The sequence below is a fragment of the Myotis brandtii genome, unplaced genomic scaffold, assembly GCF_000412655.1.
Source record: "Myotis brandtii unplaced genomic scaffold, ASM41265v1 scaffold266, whole genome shotgun sequence".
NCBI classification, from domain to species: domain Eukaryota; kingdom Metazoa; phylum Chordata; class Mammalia; order Chiroptera; family Vespertilionidae; genus Myotis; species Myotis brandtii.
In genome coordinates, this window is record NW_005360124.1 from 11363221 (window position 1) to 11380447 (window position 17227).

Below are 17227 nucleotides of genomic sequence, written 5' to 3' on the forward strand. Positions count from 1 at the left end.
CGGCTTTGTCCAGGTCGTCCGGAAGGACGTCCAGTCTAACTAGCATATTATGCTTTTATTATTACAGATTGCACAGCTATCTTTGGTACTTACTTACTGTGATAGTTATCAGGTTTTCTGGCCAAGTGTATCTTTTTGTGAGTGAAGCCTCCTGTTGCCCTGATTAACATATAGAATATGCTTTCGGTCATGAAGAATGCTACATCATAGTTTTATAAAATATCTAACTAGAGTGTCTGAAACTAATTTAATTGCATTAAAATAGATTTTATTTTTCATTTATATATTATACAAAATTATGTAATATATAAAATTACAACCAGGACTTTAATTAAAACCAGGACTCTGAAACTTACTGTGCAAACTTGGGCAAGTATTTAATATTTCTGTGACTCAGTTTCCTCATCTAAAAAATGCAATGGGGTTAAAATTAGCATAGTAGTAAGAATTAAATGAGTATATATAACTTACCATATATATGTATGTATGCATATATATATATCTTTATATATTATCACTAAGTTATATATATACATTTGCAAGAATTATTTGAGTTCTTCAGAAACATTTACTTTTCTACTTAATAAATACAGTGTCCCAGGCATTGTGCTATGTATTGGGTATACCAAATGAGTAAGGAAAATGCTGTCTCTCCAGAGAGGCCTGAGCTTCCTGCCCAGGTCAGACTGCCCAGCCAGATGGAACTGAGTAGAGATGGAGTGTGGAGTCAGCAGTAAAACCATAAGAAACCCAGAACCACTGGGGGAACCACTGGTCCTTCCTCTGCTCTGTCCTTCTGATGTTAAGGTTAGATCCACTAAGTTACTTTTCCTCTTTTCAGATTGTGTTAGTGATCAGATACTATATTCCTTTTGGAAAGCCACAGGAAGCTTGTATTTTTAAAAAAATTAGCAGCAATATATTATAGTGGGTAAACACAGATTATAGAATCAGATTGACCTAGATTCAAGCCCATTTACCAGCCATGGGACCTGCAGGTTTCTTAACCTCTCTGAATCTATGATTCCCTGAAACTATTTCCTCATCTGTAATAGGAGGATAATAATGCTGACACTTTCATAGCTTCATCGTGAGAACTAAATGAGCTATACAGCCTGGCTGGCATGGCTCAGTGGTTGAGTGTCAGCCTATCAACCAGGAGGTCACCATTTGATTCCCAGCCAGGGTTGTGGGCTTGACCCCTGGTAGGGGGTGTTCAGGAGGCAGGCAATCAATGATTCTCTCTCATCATTGATGTTTCTATCCCTCTCTCGCTCTCCATTCCTCTCTCTGAAACCATTAAAAACATATTTAAAAAATAAATAATAAAAAATAAATAAATGAACTATACACTTAAAAGACTTTAGCACATGGTAAGTGCTCAAAAATGTATCAATCATTCTGTTAACATTATTGTAATTAGCCACTGTATTTATTTTAATGATGAAAATTTATAAAAGATATATGAATTGCCAAATGACTTAAGGTGAATTAAAACCTAGTTCTCTCTGATTTCAAAATCCATGTTGTCTGTATGGATTTTATGCCTCCTAATGAGGAAAAAAAAAGACCAATGCCTCTCAAAAACTAAAATCATGCTATCCATGCCAATAATAATAATAATAATAATAATAATAATAATAAAAAGGTTCATGGTTATTAAAGTATGATACCAGAATAAGCATTAACAGGTTGACAAAAATAGCAAGAATGGGTTTCATTAGCTTTCTTCATTAAAATCCTCTACCGCACAGAGCTTCCGCTTTGAGAATTTTCCAGATCACAGCATGTCCCTGTTTCCCAGGTGAGCAGACCTTATGGTTCAACCCCGGGCTCGCCATTAGTGTCAGAAGCCCAGATGCACAAAGTGGGCTGTGTGGCTGGGGCAGATCTCTGCTCTCCTGGGTGGGAGTCAGATGGTGTTTGGAAAGGTAAATGTGGGGCTTGAGCTTGGACTTGTGTCTAATTTGAGCATCCATTGGCCCAAAGATCTGACTAATGCTGCACTGAAATGCTGAGCTTCCTTCCAATTCATACAATTTATTCAAGCAGTAATTGGAGATTCACTACTGAAATCTCCCTCCCAAAAGGTGTTCATTCATGATTTCTTTAATGTGTTGGTCAGATTTATGGTTTTCATAATGTAAAATTATCTTAAATGCCTACATTTTGTGTGCACGTGTGTGTTTGTGTGCATGTGATGTGTGTGTGTGTGTGTGTTGTCTAGGCTTAGAACAAAGAATATTTTGTGTGCACATGTGTGTTTGTGTGCATGTGGTGTGTGTGTGTGTGTTGTCTAGGCTTAGAACAAAGAACTTCTACCATCTTAGAAAAATGCAAATATTAATTGGCTTAGAAAGGCACATCTCAAATTCTTATATTTTTAACAAGCCTCTATGGACTCATTAAAATTTCAGAATCATACAAAAAAATCATCCCCTTTGTGGATAGAGATTTTTAGAGTTTCAAAGCTTGAATGAGGATGTATTTTAGCTTTTGGCTTGTGAAAATTTTTTATACATTTTTACTGTGGATATATATATAGGACTTCTATTTTTGGTGAAAAAAGCTGCTTATACACCAAGCATTTTGAAAAGGGAAACATTTTAGGTATTAACGTTTTAGACTCTTATTAGTAAAATATATCATCCCCTTTCCACTGCAGAGAATAAAGCAGTTAAGTAGAGCCAGGTGCGGTTCTCTTCCCGCTGTGGCTTATCCTCTTCCTGGAAGGAGCCAAGAAGGAAATGAAGGTGTTTTGTTTTGCTTTGTTTTTCCTAGAGCAGCAGCTTTTGGAAGGACAGCACATATGACTTCATATTTGAAATAATAAATTACTAAATGTTTTTGAGCTCTTATCATATACTGGTTCCTCTTCTAAGGGCTCTGCACATATTAGCTAATTAATTTCACAATATTCCTTTGACATAGGTAGTATTACTATCCCCAATTTGCAGATGAGAAACCAAAGCTTAATGAGGTTAAAAAACTTCCCAATACTATATCCAGTGGTAAAGCTGGGATCTAAATGCAGGCCATTGGGTCTATGCCAGTGGTGCTAATTGCTTCAATCCTCACAGAAACCTTGAGGTGGACACTGTTATAGATCTTGTTTTACAACATGGAAACTGAGGCTCTGAGAGATTGAATAACTGGTCCAGGGCTACACAGCTATTAGGAGGTGGGACTTGAGTTTGAATTGCATTTGGCTAATAAAACTACGGGATAGAGATAATGGCGAATGCCCGGCTGGTGTGACTCAATGGTTGAGTGTCAACCTGTGAACTAGGAGATTATGGTTCCATTCCAGGTCAGGGCACATGCCCAGGTTGCTGGCTTAATCCTCAGTGTGTGTATGGGGGTGGTTGCAGGAGGCAGCCAATAGATGATTCTCTCTCATCATTGGTGTTTCTGTCTCTCTTTCCCTCTCCCTTCCTTTCTGAAATCAATAAAATATAGTATTTTAAAAAGATAGGGAGAATGAAGCACAGAAGGTCCAATCCCTGCCCATTTATTGATATAAGCATGGGCTTCCCATTAGCCAGGGCTTACCACTACCTCCTTTATGAGCCAGGGTCAACAACAAAAAAAAAGTAAAAGAAATTACAAGCATTTAAGTTCAGACTGCAGATACAATGAAGGTCACTTTGCAGCAGAGGTTCTGTTCACCACAACCTGTTTGAGTGTGTGTGCGTGGGGGCGGGGTGGGGAGGAATCCTCTGTTACTTAAACGGAAGTTGAGTAAACTTCATGAAGAAAAATGTTAAAAGAAGCTAAATTACTAGCGAGTTTTCTCTTGAAGATCCCTAAAGGGATTTATGAGAAGTAAGTCAAAGGATTTAAGAGGATTAGACACTATTATATTTAAAGTGCCCCTATAACATATTATTGACTCTAGCCTTGCAAAGGGTTTTAAATAGCTACACTCCAACATGTGCAGAAGGATTTAAGGTCCAAGGTGTCCAGTGCAGAGAAGAGGAGGTTTGAGTGGTGCTTGCTGCCTGCCATTAGACATTTGGAGAAGCATTCTCTAGAAGAGAAACTTGACTTGGAGTTTACAGGGAGGCACGTTTTATATCAGTTTAAGGAAAGAACTTTCTGTCAGCTGAGCTGTCCGATCACAGAATGGGCTGCCTCCAAAACTCACCTGCTCTCAGTCACTGCAGGTGCTCGGTGCGGGGTGCGGGGTCAGCAGGTGGTGAGATTACTAGGGAGAAAGCAGAGCAGACTATTCTACTTCTGAGGGCTTTTCATTTGACAGAACAAGTGCTGTTTGAGCTACTTAACATCCTGAGTCATTTATCTGGATAATTTTAATGTGTCTTAGAATCTATAACCTATAAAAAATGCCAAGAGGGGAGAAATAAGTAAAGAAAAGAAGATATTTTATCCATTTCAAGATTTGGAAATAATTAAGAACTGTTCTTTAGGTCAATGGAATCTATAAAGAGATTTAACATTTTTGAAAATATTGTCGAAGCATCAAATTTTTATAGCTGTATTTGAATGTAGTTAAAGGGAAGAAACAGGGCAAGTGTGCTCTTTATACCAAAAAAAAGAGAGATAAATTGTCATAGAATTCAAAAAACAAATTACTTTCTGATAAAAAAAACTGGTGAATTATCCAACACAAACAAGCTAATAACTGAAGCCAGCCATAAAGCAAGCAGGATGTTAATGCTGAGATTATAAAATATAGAGGCAAGGGAAGTTATGTACAAAGGCTCATCATTAGGCTGGTCCTGGTATTCCCCTGGGATGCTTGAATACTATTCTTTTGCTCTATGCATACTACATTCATCTATGAGAGCCTCAAAATACCTGTTCAATTAATGTCTAGATACCTATGAATTCCAATGTTATAATAATAAACTGAAAAATTACATTGGGACTTATTTTTTGAGTGTTGTGAACAGAGAACACACTTTAGTAAGAGGCTTTGGAACACTCTGAACTACCTGGTCACTGTGTCATTTACTTTCTGTTTTCTTCAGTTTCCATGGGATGCCCCTTTTATATCTAATGGGTATAAAGGAAGACAGTGTGCAGAGTGGAGCAATGCTACACTGAGGCTGCCATGATGTTTTTAAAAAGAGGGAACATGGTTTTCAAAAGGAGGGATTGTGCCATGTCTATCGGGTGGCTTATTTTCAGCATTAAGGAAGCTCAGTCCTATCATGGTTCTTAAATTTAGCATCATTTACACAGGAAGTAAAAAGTGATGGTGATCAGTGGGAATTAGGCATGTAGCATGGGAGAGAATTAGCTTGTTCAAGGGCAGGCTTCCAAGTGCAGAGATTTGATGTGCTGGGTTTGCTATGTTTTAGGAGACTGAAAGCTAATGTGGTCGTGCCAGACTCTCAGGCCTGCTAGAATTTGTTGTGTAGATTTCATAAATATTCACATTCCTAAAATGTGTAAGCAAGCATTTGAGCTTTATGAGATCCTAACATCTGGGGCTGGGCTTGATTCTTTCTACTCTTCCCTCATTATCTCCTCTTTAAAACCCAGGGAGACATCATTCCAGGTAATATATCCTTTTCTGAAAGTTGGGGGTGGGGATCCTGAAAACCCTGCTTCTTTTGATGTTTTGATAGCAAACAATTCTGGCACAAACTACTCCAATGGTAGAAGAAAAACCTCCTCTCAGGCTCTGTCATCCTTCTTTGATCTTTACCTGTTTTGCAATGTAATCTCCAAATCAGTTCCCCAGAGGTTTGTGCTCCTCTCCTCTCATTGCTGTTAGAGAGGGCTGTGAATCCTTCTACTTCCCCATTCTACAGCGTTCCTAACTATTCCCCTTGACCAGAGTTATTCCAGAAAAATTAAAGAGGCTAGGAGGACCAGAGGCTGTGTGTTTGCAGAATGGTGCTGTCATTCGTGTGGGGGTCCTTGACAGTTTGGAACAGTGAGGAGCAGGGGAGAGGCAACCGCAGTGTTTGAGCATTTTCCTGGAGCATACGTCTCACAACTGCAATGGAAGCACTTAATAGCGTTTAATAGCTTGGTAAGGCTGGAGCCCTGTAGCCTAACTAAAGGCAATGTCTTGCAATCTGATGACTACTATTCTGCAATATAGCTTGAAGAAACCCAATATAGCTTAAGGAAACTGCCCTTGGAGCCTCCCACCTTCCTTTTTCACCCCATTTATTACCGTAAACTCATGGTAACTCATAAGAAGCATTCAGGCTTAACCTGTCTTGTTTGACTTCATTACCTGTTTCTATAAGTATGCACACTTATGCTTACTTATTGGAAATTATCAGTGGGTTCTGTCCTCAATATCAGCACATACTGCCTAGAAGATAAATCATAATATTAAGGGGATTTTGTATGTGCCAGGTGCTGTTCAAGTTCTTCACTGATATTAGCTCATTAGTCTTCACAACTACCTTAGGTGTGTGATTTTATGGTTATCTCCATATTACAAATGAGGACAGAGTAGGTGAGTAAATTTTCCAAGGCTAGGGTGAGAATTAGAATTTGAACAATGCAGCCTGGTTTCAGAATTCATAGTGTTAATTACTACATCAATGTCATAGCAAAGAAACACTCCAAAAGAAATGCTGAGCATTTCTTCAAGATATTTTACCTCAATGTTTACAGAAGGTTAAATATCCAGGAAATTAACACAATGGCTTTATTGCTGTGGCCCCTTTAAATTATGAAAGAAATAGGAGAGAAGAGAAAGCTTATCTTTGTAGACTGGTAGACTGGTTTCAATTGTAATGTGTTTTAGGCATGTTACTAATTTCTCACGACCTCAGTTTCTTAATCAATGAAATGGGGCTATGACAATAGCATCTATTTCATAAGGTTGTTAGCAACATGAGCTTATGTAACGCATTTAGAAATCCCTGCCATGTTAGCTGTTAGTATTTTAAAGCTACCTTTAATCCTTTGTGGAAATAGAATGGTGACAGAAAATGAACTTACTGTGTGGGGGGTATATTAAAGCAATATTGCTTAATAGAAAATAATCAGGTGCATGAATTTTATTCTGCAAGGCAAGTCAAAGGTCTAGATTCCACCAATGGACTAGATTTCCTACAGTAGTGTCAGAGGATCCGGGACACAGGACCATTGTCAGGCAAATAGTGTGGTAATGCAGTATGTCAGGCATTTATTACACCCCAGTGGGGATTCACACTTTCCAAAATTCTGAATTACAGCGCAGTCCCTGTGTATCACCGCTTCCCTTACCTCTCCCCAATTCTGCTTCAGAATGCATAGTAGTCATGACTCTGGCACTTACCAGTCTCTTCAAGTTAAATAGAAACAGAAAATCATTATAGTCATATAGAGGGAGGAAAAATAAGAAAGATGGCAATGCTCTAAGGATGTGGGGATTCTCCTGGGCAGCAAAGGCTCAACTGCGCCCACTGAGCTCTGATGCCTGGGGGCATGTCCCAATGCAAGTGCCCAGCCCCTCAACTTCACTACTCTAACTGAAATTATGCAATTTCTACCTTCAAATTGAAAAGTTCCCCTTTATTCTCTCACCACACGATCTCAAGACCATCTGCGCCAACACAGCAGCTCTCTCTTAAAGCCATCCTTAGAGAATGATGGGGGTGGGTATCCACACTTTGGGGAAACTCCATCTTTTATAGAAAGCATTCCGATTGGCACCTCAAGGGTTAAACGTTTGTCGCAGAGAAGGAGTATCAAGTAGCTGTTCCAGGAGGGGATAACCCCCAATTTAGAAACTGCCACCTTTAAAAGATAAGCCAAAGATACATTAGTTTACACTGCTTTCTATGAAAGGGAGAACTCCGGGTTCCCAGGGCGTATTCGCCTGGCTGTCCTCTATATAATGGTTATATCAGGGTGCAGACGGTCAATCACAGTTACTAACAACCTCAGAACCCCACCGAGATCATTGTAGTATAGATCCGTTTGACAATAACTCTGCGTTCATTCCGTCACATCAATCAAAAAGGAAAGTGTTTGATCTTATCATTCAGAGGCATCCCTTCTCCCTCCGCGTCCTAGCCCCTCCCCCTGTGCCAGTTTCCAGCCCCTCCACGATGCTTTGTGCAAGAAAGTGCAAGTTCCCCATTCTGGTCCTATTGATGTTCTCTTTCCCTCTCTTCCTGGCTCCCCCACCCACAAACCAAAGGAGCGGAGCAAATGGCCAGGGTTCTCCCCCAATGCCTGCCCCGCGCTTACGGGGAGGAGAGCGGGCGAGGGAGCGCGCATTCTGAGCAGGCGGCTCTGACTCCGACCACAGGCTGCTTCCCCAAGGCGGCTCCTCTCCTTCCAAACCGTGCGTCCCCTCCCCGGAGCAGCGGGCGGTGTGCCTCCAGTCAGCCGCATTTGGTATGCACGAGCACGGCTGCAGGCAGAGGGGAGGTGGCTTTCTCAAGGAGGTTCAGTGGCTCGGGCAATGCCACTTGACTAGTCTCCCAAGTTCCAGGAAGCCTCTGCCCTAATGGAATTTGCAGATGCGGAGATGACCAGGGGATGCCAGGGTCGCGGGGGACCGTTTATTTTCTAGGCGTTGCTCAGGTTTGCAGTTTCTGTTTCTCCTGGTGGAATTGTGAAGGGGGTCATGAATCAAACGGATGCTCCTCGACCCCTAAACTGGACCATCCGGAAGCTGTGCCACGCAGCCTTTCTCCCGTCTGTCAGACTTCTGAAGGTACTGTAACTTGCTGCTTTGAATGGCTCTAATTGTGGTTTTTAGGTGTCCACACCCAACTTCGCACGTGGGCCGGGACACATATTTTGGGGAGCAGAAATGCATGCAGTCCTGCTTGACTCTGTTGCCCATGGCTGGAAAGAGGTTCTCAGTGCCCCTCAGCCCAAGGTGTCAGGGAAGAGAAGGTGGTCTGAGCCACATTGGAGAATGAGATTGTGGTTTTAGAGAATGGGCTTCCTGAGTGCTCCCCCACCCCTCCCAAATACCCCTAAAATAGAATTAATTAACTTCTTTGGGAAGGTGGGAGCAGCAGTGAGAGGGAAATCTTTTACTCCCCTGTGTTTGGCTCCAGGGTGTGTTTTTTCCATCCCCTGGGAAGCCCTTCGACCCACTTTCCCTTTAAATGGAACCTGAGAGAACAAAGGATTCTCCTCATTATTTAAAAAGTCCTGTGTCCTTAGGTGGGTGCTCAGGTAAAGACAAACAATGAACCTCATCCAATTGTGACTTTTTTGGTGTTCTTGTTCTTTTAAAAAACAGCATGATAATTTTAGTCTCCTAAGTGAAGTCAGTAGTGAGAAAGTATTGTTAAATATATCCTGAATGGTGCCTGGAGCTCTCTCTCTCAAGCTCCGAGTTACACAAAAGAATGGTACTACACCTGAGCTAGGACTGCTGCCATGTGTCTGCAGCTCTCCTCTGTCTGGAAGCAAATACATTAAAGATACTGAAAAGCCCTCACAACTCCATAATAATTTACCTTCATCATCTGCCTGTGGGGAAATAAATACAAATAAAATTTTAAAGGTGCAGAAAACAAATATTTTTCCCCAGAAAAGAGAACGTGGCAACATTTATTTGGGGAAAGTGCTAATCTCTGGATGTCCCACAGCCATTTGAAGTTAAAAAGGGGAGGCAAAGTTCTTAGCTCTCTTCTCCATATAAATATGATATTTTGGTTTAATGACCACTGAACATTGAGTCCAGTCAGCCATAATGAAAGATTAAAGAATTAGCCCTAAATAAACTACACTTGCAAGGTGTTTTGTTGTTGTTGTTGTTTTTCTTTCCTGGAGCTGTGTGTTGGTTGAGTCAAATTTGTCAAGGGCAATTAGTTCTGTATAGCTAAGTGGCTTTTCATAATGGAGTATGTATTACCCACCTTCTGAGTTTCCCTTATTCTGTTCAACACAAACTGCCCCCACGTCCTGTACAAACTCCCATTATATTGTTGTCATGGTGATGGTTTGTTTCCCTAAAAGAGTGTTTAGGAGGAAAAGCAGGTTTGGGGATGGGGAGTGGGAGAGAAGCTTTCTTGGATGTAATGCTTTTCCTATATTGGAACCACGTGTGTGATAGGGCATGAAAAAGAATGAGACTGGGGAACCAAGAAATAAATGAAGGTAAATTTCCCTCCAGAATCACTACTGAATCAAGCTCTGGGGCAAAGAATGTTTTGGCAAATCCAACTACGATTGTGAAAATTGATTCTAGCAATTTGATGTGCAATGAGAAGCATTTTTCAGTTAAAGTTAGTAATTGGCTTCACCCCAAAATAATGTTTTTAACTTACACAATGAGCTTAACAGGTGTGTGTATATCATCCTCAATATATATTAATTAATTAATATTTTAGTTTTTAATGGAAAATGTTATTCATCATTTACTTGTCACAAAACCAACAGAGAAGTACTTGTTTGAGGTAGATTATTTTCAGAAGACCTATCATCTTTTTTAATTGAAAGTACTGTCCATCCTATTTATCAGCAGACATTGTCAATACTACACCAATACTGTTGTTGGCATACAGCTCAATCCTACCATCCTTGGTTAACATCCTTTATTAACATGGTGCTTTATAACAACCCATTCAGTAAAGGACATTAATGAGTATTCTTCCAATTCTTTCAGTTTCCAACAGACAGGATGTATTTGACTAGAGAACTTCTTTTCCAAATGACATCTGGATTTTTGAAAGATCATAGCTATCCTAGGAGACTTCAGATATTGAGCATATTTCAAGATTTTAAAAAATGAAGTGATACCAAGTTCTTTCAGCAACACTTAGAAAGAAATGAAAACTGCTTTTGTATATGAGTAATTGCAATGTCGACATTCTGGATATGAATGTTATATAATTTCCCCCCTCCCCCCCTCTGGATTGTTGCTGTCTTATCTTCGCTTTGTTAGTCCCTATGCATTCTTGCCCGGCTTTTATATTTCAAGTAAAATGAAAGTTCCTGAATAATCATTTGCATCTTTTGATCAGTATTTTCCCTGGTTTAGTCTAGAAGTTAAATATTTAATAACAATAATTCTTACTATTCTTCCCTTACTTTCTGCTCCCTTTTTTCCCTTCACAATCTCTTCTTCTAACTCCCTCACATTCCCACCCCCATGTTAATTTGATGGATGGATATTCTGTCAATAATTCTTACTATTCTTCCCTTACATTCTGCTCCCTTTTCCCCTTCACAATCTCTTATTCTAACTCCCTCACACTCCCACCCCCATGTTAATTTGATGGATGGATATTCTGTAGTCCATTGAAATCCTAACCTAACAAACCAAATTCTCCTATTCAACAGGTATATTTTCTTCTCCTACCAAGCATTTTCCTAATGCCCTTTTCAGTGCCTTTGCTGGTCAGTAAGTGCAGTGAAGTCATGATGACATGATCAGATTTAGCTAAACCCAGATCACTCACCATTTCTGACGGACTGGGCTCAAGCCAGTTTCCCTCCCTATCTTTTCCTTGAAAATGTGTGTTTCTTTGCTAACTTTTTTTCAGTACCATGCTAATGTTCAGAAATGGCTTCATAATTCTGTTTCCTGTATTTCTCATTTCCTAATAGAAACAGGATACTAAAGAATCAGAAGGGGAAGGCCACTATCTGAAGCATGAATTAAACCTAATGAATGTTGGAACATACTGCATATTCCTTCTGAAACATCTCGTGTGTTGTGTGGTCCATCTCTGAGCAAATTTTGAACATGCCAAACAACTCAGATTTCGAATTTGGGATCGCATTTGGAAATAAGATTTGAAAACGAATTTCTGGACAGGCACATGCTGATGATAGCCAAAGGACAGAAGCTGTTTTCTTACGGCTACATTTCAAAGGGGATTCTTTCCAAACTGTTTCTCTTTGGTTGTTTGCTTCATTCTTATGTGTTTCAAGATTTCATCTTACTATTAATCACACAAAAAGTCAAGTGTATTTTAGTGACAGCATACTCCATATTCATTATCAGATCTGCCTCTGCCATTGTTTTACTTGGGAGATTTTATTCTGGTAACTTGTGTTGAATTATAAGATTAATCTTAGGGCAGAGAGCTTTCTTTGTATCGAAGGCTTGGTGGTCTTATTAAAGGGAAGCCTTTTCAAAAATAGTTTGCATTGGGGGAAAAGAAAGCTCTGTACTCATAGCAGATTTTGTATACACATGTTAAAACCAGTTTGTTAATGAAGAACAAAAGATCAGTATGACTTTAGTATTTTCAGAGCTTTATGCTAAGAAATAATATAATTTTGCCCACTTTGAGCAATATCAGAAGGAGATTAAAGAAATTACATTCTGGACTATTAGGCCTAATCACGGGGTCCTAAATCTGTTGTGTTCCTAACCAGCTGTGTGACCTAGGGCAGGTTACATAACCTCTCTGTAGCTTGGTGTCCTTATCTTTAAAATGAAGGGTTTACATCTCAGCTTGACTTGGAACCAATGCTGTGATTCCCTGTGATGAAGGCTGCCATGCCTTGTGGGCACTGAAGAGCTTGCTTTATTGGAGCTAAAAACAATTAAGCTGAATTAGATACTAAAATGGAAGAAGGACTAGAACAACCATCAGGGTTTAAATCATAGAGGGCCTTTTCAGCTAAACTAAGCCATTTGACCATTATCCTGAAAGCTCCAAGGTGCCAGTAAAGAGATTTGAGCAGGGAGGTGACGCCCCAATTCACATATTAAATACAATGTTTGTAATGTCTAGAATGGATGGGAAATGCTGGGACTGAAAGCTAAGAGATTAGACTAGAAGCCTGGAGAATTAATGAAGACCTGGGCTAAGGCTATAGTAATGGAGGTAAAATAAAAAGGGCCTTGTTGAATTGATTGTCTGTGGTGAAAAGAAGAATATAGAGTAACTTCTGAATTTCTGTTTTTGCTGTCTGATTGGATGGTGGTCCCACTGTCTGAGAATAAAGATCCTGAGAAGGAAGGACAGAACTTCTCACGTTGTGGTTCGATCTTTAGCAAGCTAGAAAAGGTACAGGACTTACTTATTCTAATGAGCCTGAGACCAATAAAGAATATAATTCCACATCATTGATAGGTATGAGTTCCAGTGAATGTTTGATAGAGGACCTATTTGAAGTAAATCATATACAATAAGTAATATGACTTCTAATTTTCTTAGGTTGTACTTTTGTAACTTATACCCTGCCTTCTTATAAAACTACACATAGTAAACTCCCCCTATTTTGGAATCCAATCAAACAACTCAGTTTTATTTTATTTTTTCTCTGTTCTCTCTTTTATGTCACCAAAGAAGGATTAATAAAAGTGAACTGGGTAACACAAGGGAAATAATGGGAAGAGTAGTGATCAAGTTAAGCTACCAGATCACAAATTCTGCCAAGTACCTCTCTTTTCTACTTTTGTAATTCCTCATAATGGTAATCAGTATCTATTATATTGTCTCTTAAGCATAGCAAGGTCCTAACAACAAAATGAATTGGATCTGCCTTCTACAGTTGATGCCAGGAATTCCAGGAACTGACTTCCCTTTTGTGTTTTCTTAGAAAACAATTATATTGACATTCATTTAAATTTGAGTTTTAAATGTATGACTTTCAAAATCTCCTTTACAATTTATAAAATTCTGAGTCTTTACATGGCAGGTAAAATAATATCAATGAACCACATGCTAGTGAGTAGCACTTAAGTTTCTACTCTACAGCAAGAGTGGAAATACATATCTGATATATCTAGACATGCTAGTGAATGGTGGCAAGGAAAATCAGGGAATTTGGTATGACCAATTCCACTAAGTGCCTTAAAGATAGGAAACTTGAAGAACAAATTACTTTTAGGAAAATACAGTGTGTTGTTAGGCAAAATTTTAAGGGCCTAATAACAAAGAAACTTTTGTCCCTCCATCTCAGCACATCAGCCTCAGATTCCCTTTAACAAAATGAGAGAAAGAAAAGAAATTGTGCCCAAACTAAAACCCAGGAGAGAGAAAATTTATCTAGTGTGTTTCAAACAGTGGCTCCGACACAGAATGCTGAACAGTGACCTTGCAACTTGCCTTTCTGTGAAATGTTCCTCAGGCAACCTGAAGGAAATTCCTAAGGCAACAAAAACCTCCCTGTCCCTCTGGAGAGCTCTGTCTTCCAATGCCCTCTATTGTGGAAGAAAGAATGGGAGTGTGTGGTCCCTGGGGAATGAGGGAGGATGTAGCTGGGAGGTCCAAGTCCAGGGCCGCTTGGCTCTGGGATGACTTGTGGAGTCACAGTAATTTGGGGCAGGGTTTGTCTCCAGGGAAAGAAATCTGCCTTCCCATGACTTCAGGCAGGGCAAGAGAACTGCCTCTGTCACAGTGGCTTTTCATCTCCCCACTCTCCTTCTGTTGGAATAACTTCAACTGGCTCCCAGCTCATCTACAGACAAGTAGATCATATCCCCTTTTCATCATCTAACATATAAAAAGAGTTTTAAAGACTGTGGCTAACAAAAGTGTTCAGTAAATGTTTATTGAAGAATCAAGGAATGAACAATCACGAGAATGATGTGTGAAATCCTAAGGATGCTTAGGAATCACTCAAGGAGCTTGTAAGCAAAGCAAACATTAAAGCCCACCCCCTGGGTGCTGACTCAGTAGGAAGGTGGTGGGCCCAGGACTTTGCATTTGAACAAGCTCTCCCAGGGATTCTGTTGTGAACAGCTCTCGAAAGCATTGAGAAAAGCTGCCATAGATTGAGCTGAGCTGGAGGGAAACTCCACTAAATGCCCTTTCTTATGCTGGCATCTGAGCAGAACAGCGCATGTGTTAGTCAAGAGTGAGAGCAAAAGGTTTTAAGTAAACAGTTCATGGGTTTTCAAGATTTAATCATGAAAGGTTATTTACAGATAGAGAAGTAAATTCGGCTGCCCTGTGTTGGTTTATAGATGATATAACATCATAATTTTAAGTAATATCTGTCAATATTCTTTTTATTTTTTTGTTTATTTATATATTTCTGTATGTATTTTCATGATTTTTTAAATCATGTGACATACAATATTAGATTTTTCTATCATATTGAATTTATATGGAGATATGATTGTGAACCAGAGCTTCCAAAGATAGTGTCCATGGTCAAGATTCTGCAGCATCCTATCTATGCCCCCCCCCCTTTTTTAAAATATTTTTATTGATTTCAGAGAGAGGAAGGGCAAGGGAGTGAGAGGGAGAAACATCAATGACAAGAGAGAATCATTGATCGGCTGCCCCCTCTCCCCCCTCCTACTGGGGATTGAGCCTGTAACCTGGTCATGTGTCCTGATCAGGAATCGAACTGTGACCTCCTGGTTCATGGGTCGATACTCAACCACTGAGTCATACCAGCTGGGCTGCCTGTGCCCCTTTATCTAACATTCCCTATGATGGCCCTTTAAATTGCAATGCTTACTCAAGTGCATGTCCCTTAAATTCCAATGTTACATGATAGTACTAAGTAAAAAGTGGCCAGTCTACTTGGGGGCCAAGGCCAAAGCAGCCACTACTGATGCCCACAATGAATGAGAAAGAACACTCCCATTCTTTCCTCCACAATAGAGGGCATCTGAAGACAGAGCTCTCCAGAGAGATAGGAGGGTGTTCGTTGCCTTAGGAAGTTCCTTAACTAAAGTTTGACATGCTTGCCCCTGTGGTTGTCAGAAATTAAGGAAGAAAGGGATCAGGAGAGAGAGGGAGAGTAAGAGAACATCCAGGGCTTACATTTGAAGTTAAAAGTAACTTTATAGCCCTATAGTTTAAGCCCGGTTTGGCTAAGTGGATAGGCCTGTGGACCAAAGGGTACTGCGTTTGATTCTGGTCATGGGCATGTACCTCGGTTGTAGGCTCCTTTCTGGCTGGGGCCCTAGTCAGGGCTCATGCAGGAGGAAACCAATCTATATGCTTCTCTCACATTGATGTTTCCCTCTGTCTTTCCCTCTCTCTTCCACTATCTCTAAAAAACATCAATGGGAAAATATCCTTGGGTGAAAATTAAAAAAAAAAGTAACTTTATATTTGAAATTTTTTAAAAAATAATACCTAATATTGAATATTAAATATGGAAAATTGAGCTGAACAAAAAATTTTGGCTCCTGAGTGCATAGGAAAGATATAATGCCAGAACTGATGGGGTAAGGTGGGGGCAGGTATAACAAAATCCCTAGAAGGGGAACATTTAATTTTTATGTTTATCACATCAAATATATGTTCAGAAGCATTTAGGAATTCTGTTCCAACCAGTGGCTCTTCTCCACTTCCATTTTCAGAGGTATGTGCTTAAGACTTGCAGTTTAGGGATAGAATTGGTTCTCTTCCAAATAATTAAAAATTTTTCAAGGTTTAATTAGTAGACAGATGATAGGTAGATAGATAGATATAGGAAGGTAGAGGAAGGGAGAATTTTGTTGTTTATAAATCCATTAACAGCAGCATCTTATATATTGAACTAGAGGCCCGGTGCACGAAAATTCGTGCACGTAGGGGGTCCCTCAGCCCGACCTGCGCCCACTTGCAGTATGGGAGCCCTCAGGGGATGTCCAACTGATGGCTTAGGTCCAACTGAGCGGGCCTAAGCCACAGCCTTGCCTCCCTCTGCAGGAGGTGACTGGTGGGCCAATCAGGGAACGTTGGGGGCGGCGATTGGCCACCCCGCCCCCGATTGCGCCACGGCTGCCCATGGCCTTCCTCTATGGGAGGCAACTTTGGCAGGCCTATCTGGGGACAGTGCTGGGCGGCCCCGCCCCGAATCACCCCACTGCTGCTGCTCTTGCCCGTGGCCTCCCTCTGCCTGGAGGTGACCAGGCAGGTGATCAGGGGATGGTGCTGGCCCCCATCACCCCACCAAGGCTGCTTGCCACCGCCCCCCGATCCCATCACTGTCCCTTCCATCTGCCCGCTAGCATGCACCTTGGCTGGCCTGGCAACACCTGCTCGCTGGCCCCGCCCCCCGCTGATCGGTCAGTCCGCTGTTCGGTCGATTTGCTTATTACGCTTTTATTATATAGGATTGCTTTACTTGGAGGGAGATTTATCCACCAAAATGAGCTCTTGAAGGAGTGTTTTTCAAGGTGTGGTCCTACATTTTAACAGGCAACCCAGATGAGTGTTATGCATTGTATTATTTGAGAGTATCTCTTCTGAAGTGTGACACTCAGTAAAGAGACATTGGTTCATTAAAATTATGGCATGACCACATTCAGTATCTGATTTTTATTGTTAAAAATTGAGCACCCAATATCTCTTTATCAATCTATATAGGCTCATAATGTTTCCACATCTTGAAAGTCCCCATACTCACAGAGCATTGAATGACTTTGATA

At 40.4% G+C, this 17227-nt stretch overlaps 1 protein-coding gene across 5 annotated transcripts in view; it reads left to right on the forward strand.

Annotated features, from left to right (window-relative positions):
• Positions 1 to 17227, forward strand: part of TRPM3 (transient receptor potential cation channel, subfamily M, member 3) — a 700716-nt gene that overhangs the window by 243995 nt on the left and 439494 nt on the right. For 2 of the 5 annotated variants that reach the window (XM_014541286.1, XM_014541295.1), the window contains exon 1: positions 8458 to 8644. The exons of 1 other annotated variant lie outside the window; for it this stretch is intronic. In XM_014541286.1, coding sequence (XP_014396772.1) covers positions 8555 to 8644 — 90 coding nt within the window. In that variant the 5' untranslated portion in view covers positions 8458 to 8554. Of the gene's footprint in view, positions 1 to 8114; positions 8645 to 17227 lie in introns of those variants that run through there. 2 more of the 5 variants (XM_005868324.2, XM_014541287.1) reach the window with 2 other exon arrangements.